The 12,308-nt window shown below is 41.3% G+C and overlaps 1 protein-coding gene across 3 annotated transcripts in view; it reads right to left on the bottom strand.

Moving 5' to 3' along the window:
- The window catches only part of EYA2 (EYA transcriptional coactivator and phosphatase 2), an 88,427-nt gene that overhangs the window by 46,150 nt on the left and 29,969 nt on the right, over positions 1-12,308 (bottom strand). For all 3 annotated transcript variants that reach the window (XM_063172280.1, XM_063172279.1, XM_063172278.1), the window contains exon 2: positions 3,343-3,461. In XM_063172280.1, coding sequence (XP_063028350.1) covers positions 3,343-3,451 — 109 coding nt within the window. In that variant the 5' untranslated portion in view covers positions 3,452-3,461. The remainder of the gene's footprint in view (positions 1-3,342; positions 3,462-12,308) is intronic.

The raw sequence follows: 12,308 nt of genomic DNA, 5'->3' as shown, positions 1-12,308 counted from the left end.
TATGCTAAAGGCTATAAAAGCCAATACTATGATTGCTGAAGTGATTTAAGCTCCCTGCACATTTTGATCTTTTGCTTTATTTGGTACTCTCCTAGACCATGACTCACTTTCTTTAATGTCCATTAAAATATAGCAAATAATAGTAAATATTAAAAATACAACATCATAAATCTCCTTAATTTGAATTTTTTGAGTTAACTATAGCATACTTTATTGAACTACCAGCAATCAAATATTACATCAGTAGAAAACCTATCATGCAAGTTATATGTGCAAGATGCCTTCTAATGGACCAAACAACTGTGTGCTGTAACACTACCAAAGAAAAATGTGCTACCAGCTTTATTCAGAGATAAATTTATATTTATCAAATTAAAAACTAAAAACAAACAAACAAACAAAGCTAAATTAAAACCTGCAAGTTGCACTGAAAATGTCATACCAAAACACCACCATGTACATTTTGCAGGTTGCCTCCACAGTGCCATCCAAACTTTGCTCCTCGGTTCCTGGCTGGAGCTGTCATTAATCCAACACTACAAATGCCAAAACACTCTCACAATCATCAATAATGACAAGCCACAACTGATTCAGCCTCTGTGTCTGCTGTGCATCAATGCACACACCAGACTCACAGCACAGGGCTTCTGCAGCCACCTCCAGTGACCAAAGCAGCACAACCTCCCTGGTTCAGACATTGGTCAGCTGGCAAATTAAATATTTACACCATTTTTCATTTAATGAAATATGCAAGCACATATAAATTCTAAATGCACGCAAACAGTTCTATGGGTTTGGGTAATTTGTGCTGCAAACACGGACAGAATGACCAAAAAGATCCAACATGCTCACATCTGAAATGTTTGTTCTTCCTGATTTGATCTCTTGAATTTGTTTTTCACACATAACCCTTTTTCACAACATTTTACATGGTTTGATCATTTTATGCTATAACACGGAGATTACATCAAACTATTTTTAATAACACTGCCATTTAATCTGGTAACTTTTTAGACTAAATTTCAATAAAAATCGCATCATTATGAGTACTTGCTGAAATATTAATTACTAGGTATCATTCTCTTTTTAGAATGTTAATTTATGTAATTAATGGTGAAACCCCTACATGTATAATCACTGACAGGATTACCCTAAGCGCTCACAGAAACAAAACCAGAAAGACTCTTCAAACTCCTGCAACCCTCCCACACCTCAGAAAAGTAAAACCCACCTGCAACCCTACCTTGCTTTCTGTACCTATAAAATGTGGTACAGCAACCTATTTCCCACGCAACAGGCAGAGAGGTTTAGTTTAAAATACTGACAAAGGACAGTGTTATAAAAATGCACATATTATTGACAAAGGATAATGTTATACACACATATCTATTCACTTACACCTCCACAGAAAAAAGACTGAGTTTAAAACCAAAACTGGACTTACCTGAGTCACCTTCAAACTCACTATGAAAAATTAGCTTTGACTTACCTGAAAGAGAATAGTTTAGAAAATTAGATTTTCAGACTGTGAAAACAAGAATTACACCATTTCTGTCTGTCCCTCATTACCAAACAGAACTGCACTTAAAAATAGACATTTACAATTAATTTCTTTAATTCTTAATGGGTTTTATATCAAAAAAACCAACAAAACAGTTTGAGCACAAGCCTCATTTCTTTTCTCTTTGAAAAACACCACAGCATCAAATTTTTATTTTGGTACAGACTAAATAAGTTTGCCAAGAATTCCAAGTAGGAATTTACTCTGTGTGAATATGCAATATGCTACTGTCACTGACAAGAAAAGACAAAGTTGATCCTACAGGCAAAAATGTGCAAATTATATATTTTATACATATAATATTTCTATTATATTGAAAATTACATTGATATAACTGCACACCTCACGACAAGCACCCATGAAAACAACAGACCAGACACCTACATGGACATCTAAATGAGTTAAGTACCATGACTAGGCTTGCTAAATTGAATACTTTATGTGTAATACAGAGCACAAATTTGTGTGCATTTATTACATGAAGAGCTCTGTCAGTCTGAGAATTGTAAAACACACAAGTATTTTCCTGTTCTTCAAATTAACCACAAGTATTTTCAAGGGAAAGAGCACAATCTTGGTAGCACAGGGGATCATTCTGTAGAAAAAACACCATAATATTTCTACAAGAAACAAATCAACGTGAGCTGTCACTGGCAAAGTGGTGCTCCTCTGTTGGCTCTTATTTATACCCCACAACAAAAAACAGTTCCTGCACCAAGACTTTTACAAATAGATGTACCTAAAAATCATTTCTAGCTCTAATCTTTTCTGCAAACAGGACCATTTAAAAGGATGTTTCCTGTAATTCCTTCTGCTGCTCTTGTAAATAGGCAGCTACCATGGGCGTGATTTAACCATGCAATTCCTAATGCCTGAGTAAACATGCAAACAAAACATCTCCTGGCCTTCCAAGAGCCTCTAAATGAAGGGTTAAACATACTCCTAAAACATAATAGCCAGTGCCTTTTCCTACCTCCCCTCTAACAGGAAGGCTGACAGATCCTGACCGCAGCAAACAATAGCTGGGATTGTACTAGCAAGAACTAGTTCAGCTGCATCACTTGCCAATAATTTTTTTAGCAGATTTAACATTCTTCTGTTTCCTTCACTTGAACAGTACGATGGGGCAGGGGGGAGAAGGAGGAGAGCAGATAAATTTCCATCAGAGCCTCAACCACTGAAAGAATTTGTCCCTGGTACCTGCCAAATGTGAAACTCCAGAGCAGGGGCCAGCAGGGCTAAAACCATTGGGGGATGGCAGCAGTGGTCTCAGAGCAAAGCAAACTGGGCACAGAGCTGCTTTGGCAGGAGGTTTTCAGGCTGCTCAATAAATTTCTGGGCCTGGGAGCCCCCACATTAACAGCAGCACAGCCACCAAAGCCCAGGGCTCACGTTCACACCACCACTGGGGCTCCAGCAAAAACTACCAGGTCTACACAAAATACAGTTTACACCTGCAATTCCTCCAGTGGAACAAAAATCTACACATGCATGTGTGTAAATGCAGGCACCAACCATACACAGATATAGATTTACATATGAAATATTTCTATTCCATTTGCATTCAAGCCATTGTGGAACTAAAGGATTCAACCACAACTGGTGAATATACAAAAAAAAAACAAACCCCAAAAAAAAACCCCTCAAAAATCTCAGTTGCTCACTATACTGTAGAACTAACTGCCAGAAGCAGAGGCCTTGCAGTGGCCAGCTCCCTTTGGTAACCTATATTCATTTATTTTATGTTAAAGCAGCAAACAGCAAGCAGAAGAGCAGCCTACCTTCTATGTCATCTGGAGCCGTGGCATAAATGTGAGAAAGGTTAAGCTTCAGTCTGTCAGGGCACTCTCTATTTACAGTCAGGCTGGGTGATATCACTAGATCTAGCATTTCCTTATACCTGAAGGAAAACAAAGGAAAAATACAATTTATTCATTAATTATGCATGCTTACTAATGATTCAATTTTTTTTTTCCCTAAGAGTATAAATATTAAAGCTGATTACCTAAACCCAGGCTTCATATAAATTCCACATAATAACATTCACTAAAGTTTTCATCAAAGGGAAATGCTGAATTAAAATGCAGTACTTGCTTCCTTGGAGATTACACCCATCTGATTAATGATTTCCCTTTCTGCCTGGATTTTGCCACACAAAAACAAAATTCCAGATCTCTCATATGCCATCAAAGCAAGAATACACACCCCGGTGTCCAGTGAGGCTGCAGAACAGACTGTAACAGGCTGAAATGAAGCTGAGTTAAGATCATTATCAGGTCTTACAAGGTAATAAAGTCAGGACTGGCGACAGGATCAGTTTTCCAGGGGACATCCAAACCAGGCACCCCAGTACAATGTGCTGGCCATTAGGTGGCAGTGATACAAGGACAGTCCCTTTCACATGAGCAACTTTCTCTGATGCAACCAAGAATTTCAAATTCATGACATCTAGGGCTTGCATCTCTGAAGAAAAACACAATTCTTCATGTGTGCACATGACCTACACCACCATGACAGCTCACAACCTCTGCATTACATGAACAGCCCAGAAACAAGGACTAAATCCTTATTTCAGACCTCATGTACAAAATCAACAGGTGTATTCCTGTACACACCACCATTTTCAATTCATGTGCCCACCCGCAGCTACAGACCTGTTCAGCTGCTTGCTTCCTTTGCAAGCATTGGGTATTTTGGATGGGTACAAAATATGTCATTAAGTGCACAGATTTACACACCTATGTTTTGGTGAAGACAATGGGGTGAGTACAATGAGGTTTGCTACATTTGATACCTGCACAACTCCTTTTATGCAGGGCAGGTTTCCTTGAAACCTTCACTCCCCATAATGCAATAATCTCTCCTTGTTCCCTGTGCAACCAATGCCTGCATCTAGAACTGAAGAACCCACTGGGCAAAGAAAACCTGGAGCTAAAATTCTCAATTAAATGTCTTTATTTCTCTGTAAATACACACAATGCAATGGAAACCTATTTGGATTTTCCAAGACTAAACCTGCAGCTTTTGGTTCAAGCCCAGAACAGATAACTCAGAGATTCTGTGCTGTTCTTTGTGTGGAATTAGGGCTGTTAGGGGAAAGCGTAACCGTGCTCTTGGGCAGAGCAGGAGCTGATGGGGGAGAGGGAAGGTGGTGGTGAGTGGATCCTGGCTGAGCTGGCTTAGGCTCCCTCCCCTCATCACTGAGCGTGGCTGCCAAGGCAGCTGGCACATCCCTGCTCCAGGCTGGCACCTCCCTGGGCCGGACTGGGCAGGCAGCACCTGGCTGCTCACAACGCACAGCACACCTCAGACAACCCAGAGCTACAGAGAGCAGCACACAAAGCTGAAATCGTCAGGCTGCTGCAATACCAGTCTATGTGTTCTCGGAGAAGCCAAGGGGTTTGTTTTGATTTTCTGTTTAAATACCCCTGTATGGCTTTACCAGCTTTGAGAAACAGAAAACCACATCCTTTTTATCTGAACCTCCCCAGTCACTTTTATAAAGCCTGTGAGGGAGGACAAGTATTGTTAAGAACAAGCACAAACCAGATCATTTAATCTGTAACTAAACAGCAAAACCAAAGCTAAATTCATTTTCATTTTCTCACCTGACAGCTGCCCAGACAAAAAAAAAAAAAAAAACAAAAACCAAACCAACAACCAAAAAAAAAAACAAAAAAAACCATGAACCCTCTGTGAATTCACAGAACTACCAAAAATAGGCTGAAATGAAGAGGCATAACCATGTACAGTGTCCACAATCCCAATCCTCCTCTCTCCAGGTGGGATCTGGGATCTGCCTCCCTTGGAAATCCAAGTGTGTATCTCATCACCAACACAGCCTCAATTCCAGAGGCTGGAAAAGGCTTCCCAAGTATGTGCCATGAAGGAGACCTTATGAATGACCAGTGTGGCAGAAATGCTCTGGATCTAACACTTGTGTCATCCCTTTGTCCCCAGGTGCTACCTGTTTCAGATCTGCTAAGGAAACCAGAGCAGCACAAAAATCAGCCTTGCTCTGCAGCTGCATCTCTGCTGCTAGAGGGTCTCAAAGGGTTCCACCTTCAGATGTGTCCTTGTAAAAGGAGCGCAGCTGGCTCCCCATCCCTGCCTTAGATGCAGACAAGCTGAAAATGCAGAAGCACAGAGCTACCAATTGTGCCCACAGCCAGTGGAAATGCAATAAGGAGGCAGATGTGTGCAAAGATACAAAAAAATAATCCCCAGGTGTAAAAAATCCTACTCAAGGGACACAGTCCAGAGCTGAAACAACAGTCCATGACTCCTCACTGAACTCAGAACACAGCTCATGAGAGGTTTCACTCAGCACTGCAGGATGTTCTGCTCCATCCGTACCGAAGCACTGCAGGGCAGTCAGGGATGGTCACAGCCCTTCCTCTGCACACTGAACTTGTGCCAGAGCTTTTTCTCCAGAAAAGCCAGCACTCCCTTGCTGGCACAGCCAGGCTGCCACAGAGAAAGAACTCAGCGAAAATTTTGCAGTGGCTTTCAGTGGGGCAGAACAAGGTGTGAGCTATGGCTCTTAAGGCACTCTGGAAACAGCAGGGTGGGCAGGGGCGTTTTCCCAGAGGATTTAAGGAATTCGTTTACTCAAATCCACTAGCACCCAATTAAATTTTGTCTGCATGGCTGAGAAGGTGGGGTTCCATTTTATAGAAGCTTTTCCTTCCCACTCTGAGCACCATCTCACTTCTTTTCCCCTTCCTCAGGGCTATCCCTGAACCGAGGGGAAGCACTGCTGCCCCAGATCCTGTCAAGCTGGGGCTGTTCCACCCTGTTTCTCAGATAACACATACCCTTCAGCATAATCCAAACCCCCATCATTCATGACACTGCCCAGGCTGTTGCCAAGTGAACAGGAGCAGATGTTTAAAGGGAAATGATCTTTTATAGTGATTAATGCCCTTTAATTACATCATTGTTCAGAGATTTCATTAGCTGCCCTCTGCCTGATGGTTCTTCTACTGGTTTTGTTCTGTTCACTTTTGTATTCACCAAGTCACATTGTATTTTCCTGTTTTTTCAGCTCTCATTTTAGTTTAGTCTGCATTAGCTGCATGTACAAACAGGTAACTTTTCACAGAGCTGCCTGGCTGTGCCTGTCACGTCTGAGTGCTGTTAGTGGCTTTGCCTGTTTTGCACGCACCATTTACTGATTTATTCACGTGCATTTCTTGCCTATAGACTTCTTGACAAGAGTTTCTGAAATTCCAGTTTTAATGATGGCAAGCTACAGAAAACAGTCAAATAATGGAACAGGGCTGGTATTTAACACAGTAAATGACATGCTGGAGTGCAACTGATGAAAATATCAGGTCTTTGTTTTCTTTATAGAGAAAAAACATTTTCTGGCTTAAGCAGTGTACAGTAAATCAGTAATAAAAGTTTGCTGAATATGAGCTTTTATTAAAACCAGTGATGGCAGCATCTAGCATAGAGGGCTGACAGACATCTGGAAGAGCTTTTGGCTTCTGTAATTAAGAAGAACCTTGTGTGAATTTGTTGCTCAGCTTTTCCATTAGAATCCCCTACTCAAACCCCAGTATTTCGCCCTGAAAGTTAGCCCACAAAATCTCTGCCAAAAACAGAAACTTTTTTCTAATGTTTAGGAAGGAAAAAATAGAAATATAAGTTTTTGGGTTTTTTTCTTTTCAGTCATTATGAAGCTAGGAATGCCAGATTAAACAATTTAAGGTTTCAGATTTTTGACTGAGGTGTTGGGGCAACTATCAAATCCCCTATTCTTCTACAGTGATGTTTTGAAGGCAGTGATTCCAGACCCCAAGTCAAGGCAGTGTGCTGAAGACAGAACTCCTGAGTGATCCAATCTGTCTCCAGCAAAATATTCACAAATGGGTGTCCAATGCCATGGAGGGACCTGGTGTGATGCCTTAAGTTTTGCTTTCTTACTTTCCAGATTCTGCACTGCATTAGTATATAGCTCTGAACTTTATATAAAGTTTTAGCAAGTTCTCCTCACAGTTCAGTCACACCAAACAATTCTTTTTCAGCCTGAGAACTAAGGACACCATTACAGCCTCAGCCCCAAAAAGTGCCAACAACAGCAAACTGAGGAGAGCAATCTGGGAGGAAGGGACTGCAGCACCTGCAGCTGCAATTGGACAATTAACCCCAATATTGAAATGGACCAAAACCCTTTAAAAGTGTGAAAACTCATGACCCATCATCCACCTCGGGTGGAGCTGGAGCCAGGCTCTTGTACTGCCCAAGGAGTATCATTTGAAGGCCTTTTAATAAATCCCCAATTTATTCCTTTAACTCTAGGTAGCCTCTCAAGGCATCAGGTGTGCAGATTGAGCCTGCAAGGTGATGAGAACTCCATGGATCATATTCTGAGAGGGTGGAACAGGAAACCAAAAATGGCATTGTGGGCAGATGGAACCTCACCACAGCTCTGCCCAGCACAGCTGGCAAGGCAGAAGGCACCAGCAACAGATCAAGGAGTCTCCTTCCACAGCCTGGGGCTCTGCTGCTCAGGCAGAACCTCAATCCTCTCTCAGCCTGCTCCCACTTGTTATTAACATCAACCCACAGGACACTAAAGGCAGCTCAAGGCACTTCCATCCTCCCTTTGGAGGCAGTGGGCTTCTGCCTAGGAATCTGCACTTCTCACTCATCTCTACTCCAGTTCTGGGGTGAGAAGATAGAATTCTAGCTTCAAAACATACCCAAATGGTAAAAAAACATTCAAAGGAGAGCTTTCAGGGCATTTTCAGCAAATAAGACACCTGGGTAGTATGAGGTATCAGGTAAACTCAGTGGCCAAGTGATTGAGAGATTTCAGAAGGAATATGTGCAAGGAAGAGCAGGGCATTTCCCCAAAATGACAGCAGTCTGCAGGAGGGCATCTGAGCAACAGAAAGGACACTCAGGAGGAAAAGACACTAAGGGGGAAAGCTGGCATGGGTGTGGGGAAAAGGAGAATAAACTCTGCATCTGCCACCAGTGAGGGAACTGAAGAGGGGGAGCCCTGCAGGTGAAAAAGACAAAATTCCTCCCCTTGGGGAAAACCTGCCAGAGCCTACAGTGGAAAGGACAAGTACTTCAAGGCAGTGAGGAATTGAAAAGTTTCTCAGAAATCATGCTCCCTGCATCAATCCCATGCAATGATCTTCTCAAGAATTTTTACTTGTATCTGGATGGAGGCCAAATACAAGCTTAAACCACCAGATCTTCCTAAACATCTGCATATGCCAGCACAGAGCCCTAGGCAGGAGTGGAACGAGCCAAGTCCTCTGCCTTCAGCTCTGCTGGGAAGGGGAGGAGTAGAGACTGAGATTGCAGCAGAATTGCAAGAGTCATATTTTTGTATTGCTTCTCTGACTTTATCTGGTTTTAATTAGTTATCAACCACTTTCATCTTTCTACCCTCCAAAAAAATGGTGCAGATTGCTAAGAAATACTTGATGATTCCAGTGGTACTCATCACTAAAAAGATGACAGCCCCACTTTATTTCAGAAGTGAATCACATGCAGAAAAATCTGAAGATGGCTTTCTCACTCTGATTCAGAGAAAACAAACAAAACCCATCCCACTCCTAAAAAGTTTTGGTTTAATTAATTCCTAGGAAATACAAGATTAATTTTTTTTCCCCATATGGATAAAATTTTCAAAAGCACCTGCTATGCCTCATTAATTTTCATTGGGAATTAAAACTTCTACTGTTTTAACTCCACAGGAAGCAAAGTAGCTTAGGCAGCCTTGCCAGGACTTTTGGTAGCAAAATTCTGCTCCCAATTTTACTTTGCTCCTGTACAAAAAGAAAGGAATCATTCATAAGCAAAGAAAACAGTATTATCTTGCAGCCACCTTCCACATGGTATAATCATAGGGAATCTCCCACACTGAAGATTTTGGCCACTTCCATCCACACATTTCAAAAGCAGAGGAAAGTAATTTCATTTCCTCTGTCAGTACATTCCTCCCCACACTGTTTGGCCGTTCCTCTCTCCGTCCATAATAGCTTCTTTGTTCCATTTCAAAACCTCACAAATGCTTCAGCAGGTGAAAGCCACGACCCTGTTTTCTCTTTTATAATGAGTCTCAGTTCAGCCACAAGCACATCTGATAGATGCAGGCAGGAAAAGCCTGGACAGGCACCAAGCTCAGCCTGGGCTGGCATTAATGCTCATGTCCAAGGCTGACAAGATATCCTTCCAAGGTGACCTGCAGGGCACATGCCTTGGGCTGTTTGTGTTCCTGAGAGCTGCTTTTTGCCCACGGAACTGCACAATAAAAGCAGCAGTTCTTGTCTGGATTTATCATCGCCCAGCCTGTTCCAGACACAAAAGAAAGAGGAGTCCTGACTATGGCTGTAGCACACGTAACAGAGCCTCCAGCACGTGTTATCTCAGGATGAGGATGGAACCAAGAGAAACAAGAAAAAATTGCATGATAGGTAAAGAAAAAACCAGCTTGGGTTAACAGTGAGATTGTCAAATTCCTCTTTTTTTTTTTTTTTTTTTTTTTTTTTTTTTTTTTTTAATGTGTTAATTCTAAACAAGTTTAAGAAAAATAACTGAGAAAAAACAACAAAATAGACCAATTCTTTCACACTTCTGAAACTACTATTGTTCAAAAACAACCAAAGTATTCCATCAGATTTAAAATCTTTCTCCACATGGTTTCTGTGTTTTGTCTTTTTTTTTCTTTAAATGAGACAGTCGTTTTTATCAAAATTTTACTTTCACTGGAAGTTTTCTGTCTTGCTCTAACCCATAGACCAGACAGTGAAAAACAGATGAAAATTCCTGTCTCATGAATTTTTTGAGCCACATTAACTTTTTTTTTCCCCTTTCTTTTTTGGAAGGAAAGTCAGCCTTAAGATTTTTTCAGTGCTTGGAACCAGCACAAATAATTGCATGCCTTGTTTCCCTGGAAGTCCTGAATTTCCAGAAGCATTGATTTGCTTCACCAGGCTTCATCACCTGCTATTCCAGTCTGCTTTTCATTGATTTTTCTTTGAATAAATTATTTTTTTTTCTTTAAATACAGTATTTATTTTTTAGCTCAGACCTGTTACTTCAAAAAAAATTTTAAGAAGTAGGGTGCTTTCATATAAATAAATGTTTTTTGTCCTCCTAGCAGGGCTTCACTGCTGCCTTCTCCAGGTGCTGTTTTCCTGATTCCCCCTGCAGACACAGCAGACTGAGATGAAAAAGGGGCACGAGCTGGGCTGGGATTCCCCTGCATTTCCTACAATTAAAATGGGAGAGGCTGGAGGAAGATAGAGCAGCAGCATTTTCCGGCTGAGCAGCCCACAGGAGAGGGGATTCAGTGCCCGTAAAACCACCCAGGACAAGGCACCTTCACCACTCACTGAAATCACACACACTCAGCCTGGAAATTCCAGTGAGCTCATGATGGGGCTCACACCACAGAGCTTCAGCCTGGCAGCCTGAGCAGAAACACATCATGACATTGGCTGGGGTCGTTGGGTCTCTTAAAATTCATTTCAGCAACAGTATTTCACTTATTCCAAGTCAAAATGAGAAAGTAGAATTTTTCACAATGCCTTTTTTGGATCTGTTGGGTCTATTTGCTAAGTGGAGCAACCCTAGCAAAGATATTATTTTCCAAAGCATAAAATTACTCAGCTTTCTTACTGTGAACAAGCAAGTACCACACAGGATACATTGATAAAGAAACACTATGAGCTTACAGCCTACAGTGATTTGAAATATAAAATTGTATGTTATGCATACATACAAAAGTACATAAATAATCCCTTTCAGCTTCCACATTCCTATCTGACATTCACAAGCTTTTTAATTTCATCACACCTCTTCCTATTCAGATCCCCCAGGCATGCAAGGGCTGCATGTGACTGCAGAAAACCACCATAGCAGCTCCAGCTGCAGAATTAGGGCCCTTCAAGTGAAATAACTGCAAAAATAACTGCTTCCAGAATCAGGGCTGCCCAAACCAAGGGCTGCAGAGTCCAGCTCATGACAATTGTCACTATTTAGGCACCTCTTTCCACTTTGAAGAACTACATTTTTTAGTCCTTCTCCTCAGAATCACAAGGGCTAAAGACACAAATAGATATATATATATATATATATATATAAAATTAGAGTTTATTCCCCTCAGTTTTCTGCTTTCTCCTCATATGTCATGGTGAGTAAAGAGCAGCATCTATGCTGGGACATGAAACTCTGGTCTTACCAGGAAAAATCTCATTTTTGGGTCCGTATGCTTGCAGGGCCTCATTTAGTAAAACATTTGCATCATCAATACACTGTAACATAAAGCAATTACATAAGCAAAATTAAGCATCCAGAAACTACTTCAGCTCTACCATACCAGGATGAAGTGGAGACAATAAAGCACTGAATATCACAGAAAAAAAATAAAGCTTCCTAAAAGTAGTGGAAAATCACAAATAGAAAACAGAGTTTTCCTGGCTTATCTGTGGAGCCTTGGGTATGCCTGCCCAGTGGCATGAGAGAAACTACTTTTAGGCAATCATTTTTGTAAAACTAACTATTCAATGAGGCAAGTAATAACTTCCCTGAAACTCTATTTAATGCAAATCATCCCAAGGTGCAGAGGGCTTGGGATGGAAAGCACCTCACACAGCTGGAGCTGCAGGGCAGCAGGAATTCTATCCCTGCACAGCTTAATGCAGTGAAAGTTGGCCATTAGCTGGAACAAGTGCCAAGGGAAAACATTTTCCAGAAAGTTCAGAACGTTTATACCACC

Source organism: Melospiza melodia, chromosome 19 (assembly GCF_035770615.1).
Source record: "Melospiza melodia melodia isolate bMelMel2 chromosome 19, bMelMel2.pri, whole genome shotgun sequence".
Classification (NCBI taxonomy): domain Eukaryota; kingdom Metazoa; phylum Chordata; class Aves; order Passeriformes; family Passerellidae; genus Melospiza; species Melospiza melodia.
Note: the sequence above shows the minus strand (reverse complement) of the source record. Positions and strands in the feature narration are given on the sequence as shown.